Source organism: Camelina sativa, chromosome 8 (genome assembly GCF_000633955.1).
Source record: "Camelina sativa cultivar DH55 chromosome 8, Cs, whole genome shotgun sequence".
NCBI classification, from domain to species: domain Eukaryota; kingdom Viridiplantae; phylum Streptophyta; class Magnoliopsida; order Brassicales; family Brassicaceae; genus Camelina; species Camelina sativa.
Window position 1 is genome coordinate 7,312,115 of NC_025692.1, and position 4,502 is coordinate 7,316,616.

General features: G+C 33.3%; 1 protein-coding gene across 1 annotated transcript; it reads right to left on the reverse strand.

Moving 5' to 3' along the window:
• LOC104706585 (lysosomal Pro-X carboxypeptidase-like) lies at positions 1-3,495 on the reverse strand. Its single transcript, XM_010422781.2, has 10 exons — positions 2,971-3,495; positions 2,697-2,883; positions 2,004-2,137; positions 1,727-1,839; positions 1,390-1,636; positions 1,245-1,291; positions 1,003-1,111; positions 652-731; positions 501-550; positions 1-396 (listed from the first exon to the last, which is right to left on the reverse strand). Exons 1-10 carry the CDS (start codon positions 3,361-3,363, stop codon positions 254-256), a joined length of 1,503 nt encoding a protein of 500 aa, XP_010421083.1. The 5' UTR covers positions 3,364-3,495; the 3' UTR covers positions 1-253.

Genomic DNA, 4,502 nt, shown 5'->3' on the forward strand with positions numbered 1-4,502 from the left:
TTAAATATTGGTTCGTGACATCGAACCTCTCTGCTTGGTTTCGGTATTTCGACGTCCAAGTCATACGTACGTGACAGTCGAAAGTTTCGACGTCCAATACATACGTATTGGTTTTGGATTTCGGTTCTTAAACCATACATATAAGGGCCACAGTCGAAAGTTTCAAAATCTAGCCCAATCTCAATAAACTAGTGCAGTAGCTAGCAGTACTGCCTTTTATATGACACAAGTAATTATTATTCAATCTCAGTACTTAGATTGATATGTTAAGATCTCTTAGATCTTTTTGGTACTTTAAAAGCCAATAATCAATTATTTTAATTTCTTTCTCTCTTTGCATCACCAGCCACTCCGGATCTCCTTTGCTCTTCAAATTGATATCTTGACAATGTGAACCTACTCATATATAATATTACATTTAAAATTAGTATTACGGGAGAGTTCATCATATGAAGAATGGATAAAATGGTTTGAATAAGACTGAATATTAAATAAATTACCATTATTTGTGGTGATGGCAACTACACTATCTGAAAGATCCTCCAAAACTCTATAATATATGAATAAAATTATCTCATAAAACATTGTATATAGTAATTCACCGATAACCTATTCAAACAATTATGAACAAAAACTAGTATGCTTATTTACCCGCCAACGCTGTAAGGATCTGACAGTCCATTAGAAAATATTATATTGCTCCCAAATCTTCGGAGGATTAATTTGATATCCTGTATATATATATTTCATAATAAGATACACCTAAAAATAAAAATAAAACGAAGCAAAACTGTAGAAAAGATTATGCAAAACAAACAAAAAGTTGAATATAAATGATGTAAAATAGAGACAATAAAACCAATATTTATCAAACCTCAAAGAATGTAACAATGTAAGGATACATGAAGAAGATTTTAGTGGCTTGTACGTGTAATAGACTTGATTATATAATATACTTATATACATGAGTATTAAAAGTTAATTATTCATCTATCTATATACCTGAATGCCATAGTACGTTGTGATCCAATGTGGCCTAGGAGAGACACCATAATTAGATTCACAGCCCTCAATGAAACTGGTCATATTAAACGGGGATGTTGGGAACATATAAAATATATATAACCTAGGCAAAGTTATGTTGTTTGGTTTTTATACAGAGCTTTTAGTGTATAAAAAAATTGTACAGCTTTCTCTCCATGTCCCCGTGTTTGCTTTGTAGAGAGATCTCTGTTTATAGGTTTGCATCTTGTTTGTCATGTCCCACGGGTATCACTATCTCGCTGCAGCCCTATATAAAGATCATTTCATTTAATTAAGGTTATAAAAATCTTATATCTATATGTTAAACTGGGTTTTAATATGCCTTTTACTGCTTAATTTACATACTTGCCATCTCCATGCCATATCATCGTTTGCGACTAGCACAGAATAATTAGTATCATAGCAAGATTGATTGCCTGTTAAAGCGACGACACCTGCGAAAATCCGGTCGAGTATATCGATTTTACGGTTTGGTGGGTTGGCGTTGATTGCACTGCACACGTTGGTCACCAAGAAACCCTCGTTGTATTGAACAGCTTCAGCGTATATCGTGTCCAAAAAATCTTTCAGATCAAAGCTTTTATTTAATGGACTGCCAATTTATTTCAAGGAAGAAAATTAAGCGTTTTAACCATAGATAAAAGAATTGACAATTACAAAATTAAAAGATATTTATTCCTACGCGCAAGTTTTGAACTTTTTGCCGAGGATCAATAAGCCGTTGGGTTTGGCAGCAACTTTATCGATTTGTTTCCAAGATTTGCGGATCGTATTGTAACATCTCTTGTTCGTTTCCTAATAGAATATATGTTAACATAAAGAGAATGATGCAATTAAAATTAGTAAAGACTAGCAACACAATAATTGTGACTAGCAAAAAATTGATTTATTGTGATATAACAAAAGCAAACTCCAACATACTGATAATTAAGGTTTAATAATTGAATAGTTGTTATTACCTTGAAAACTTTGGTAATAATATAATAATAACCAAATTTAGGACGAGTATCTTCAAAGTAGAGAAGAGGAGCTGAAGATGCTAATGCCCCGAGAGCTATGTGCGGATATTTTAGCCTAAACCATGCTGCTAACACTGTGTGTCCATGAAAAACGTAATACCGGAGAAAAACATAATTAAACCAATGATTATTCCGTATACCTTTGTATCATATGTATTTGATATTATCACTGAGAGTAAAATATGTAAGCAGGGTCGGCCCTTCAGCCAAGCTTGACAAGCTCATATGTTTTCGGCCTTTATCTTTATAAAACAATTTCGGCTTCCATTTCATTAATGTTTTTTTTTTTTTTTTGGGTAAAGCTAAAGTGGCCACTTATAAGTAAGTTTTGAGGTTGACACTTCTTTTTTCTTTTTTTTTTTTCCAAAAAAATAATTAATCCAAAATTATTATATTATAAATAAAACGAAAAATTAAGGAAAAGGAAAAGTACTTACAGCTTTTATATCTCGCACACTGAAAATATTATTTCTATTAAGTTCAAGAATAATTATTATGAAAATGTGCAAAGCGATTTGTTTTTCCCCATATGGCCTTTTAATATTTAAAACCGGCTCTGTGTTAAAGAGTAATTATATTACATATATACGGACTAATGACATATATATATAATACTAGTGTGCATAGACTTACTTCCACCATACGATCCTCCTACGACAATGATAGGACTGTGTTTAGTGGAGTACTTCTCCTTAACATGCAAGAGAATTGCGGCGTAGTCTGCTAAGGCTTGAGCCGTGTTCAAATACCCCAACGTACTCGCGTTCTTCATTGCTTCTTTTACTGATCCAAATGGAATCGTCTTCCCATAATACGTATGCTGCATTATATATTGTATGTACTTACATGCAAACACGGCTACACAACAAATCTATATAAACACACATATATACACTGATACACACACCTCTATGTAGACGCAGAGCGCTTTAAAGTGAGGAGCATTGTCTCTAAGGAAACCGAAGGCAGAAAAATCAGTCTCTAACGATGATTCCAGTCCAAGAAATGCTAAGATTGGTGCGTTCGCTTTAGCACCAGCCCAGTGCTTGGAATCGATGGCGTATCGTTGTTGAAATGTCAGGTAGCTTTCCGGTGTGAATGTGAAATGGTCGAGAGTCTGATTAAAGTAGAATAACTTAAGATCAGATTCAGCAATTTTTTGTGTTGGTCTGTCTGGTGCATTCTTTAGCAGATTTGGAGAAATCCCAAGTCGAGCGATTTTGGAGTGTGCGGGACAGATGAAATAAGATGACGATGTTGAGAATATGAAAAGAAAGAGAATTGTAAATTGAAGTGACATTTTTCGAGTGTTGTTTGTATATCAATTTTGAACTTAGTCAGCTTCCCAAGTCCATCCAGCAAAACCATTATATAGATCCTCAAAGGTTATAATGAACTAAATAATGTACTTAAATGAGTTTCTGCCTTTTGTGCGAATTGTTTGGTATAAAGCATCAAACGTGTTAGCGATGTTTGTTTAAATATGTTTTTGCATCACACATATATACGTATGTATGTATGTTTGTTTGTTTTTTGTATATATGTACGATACGAAAACTATGAAAAACCTCATTGTAAAAATAAGTTATAAAATCAACGTAATTGAGAACGCTGAAGTTTTATTTGGATTCTTTCTTTTTTTCTCTTTCTTAATAAGAGACCACCAATGGAGAAGCCAATATTTTCCCGGAATTGGAGAAATGTAAGCGTACGTCCACATTTTTTATAAAGAGTTATAGCATAAAAAAAAAGCAAAAACAAAAAAAATGTTAAATTGCGTATTAAATGTTATCATGTTGGTGAAAGTTGCGCGTGCAAAGCGATGGGCATACATGTTGACTGGATTAGCAATTAACACCACAAATTTTACATGCTTTGCTTCTTGAATCTGCAATCATTTCTTATTTCTTTTATGTACATAAATATTTAACGTCACCGAATGTTATCATATAGTGTGGTGTCTTCGGCCCAGACTTCCACTTTCTTTTTTCTTTATTATTGATAATCGAATCTTCAACTTAGAGACCATAGACCAATCATTACAATATTTAAGATGTGATGCATCTAGACCATATATCATTTTTCTCCAGACACAATAATTAGTCGATAAACAACGACTTGAATGGGTTGCTTTGATTGAATACACGACAGTTCCATGTCTATTTAGAAATAGGATCTACATACATAACTAAATATGCTCTTTCTCCTTGAAATATATTATTGTTCAGATTAGAAAACGATGGGCTCTTGTAATATACTATATAGATACGGGGAGAGGATTTTGCTCAGTTAGTACTAGAGCAGGCTTGGAGCCAAGGAGATACTTTAACTTGCCGAATATGAATACAGTACTTCCAGGAATATGGTTTTGAACTTACAAGTGATTACCACATATACAAAAGTCATCCGAATAAACCATTATATGGAGCTCACAAGTAT

What these genes read in the sequence shown, in the direction of transcription:
- LOC104706585 (XM_010422781.2), bottom strand. Translation starts at nt 3,363, where the DNA reads ATGTCACTTCAATTTACAATTCTCTTTCTTTTCATATTCTCAACATCG. An exon ending in ATATGGCATGGAGATGGCAA is followed by an intron (nt 1,292 to 1,389) that starts GTATGTAAATTA and finishes ATCTTTATATAG; the next exon opens with GGCTGCAGCGAGATAGTGAT. An exon ending in GGACATGACAAACAAGATGC is followed by an intron (nt 1,112 to 1,244) that starts AAACCTATAAAC and finishes ATATATATTTTA; the next exon opens with TATGTTCCCAACATCCCCGT.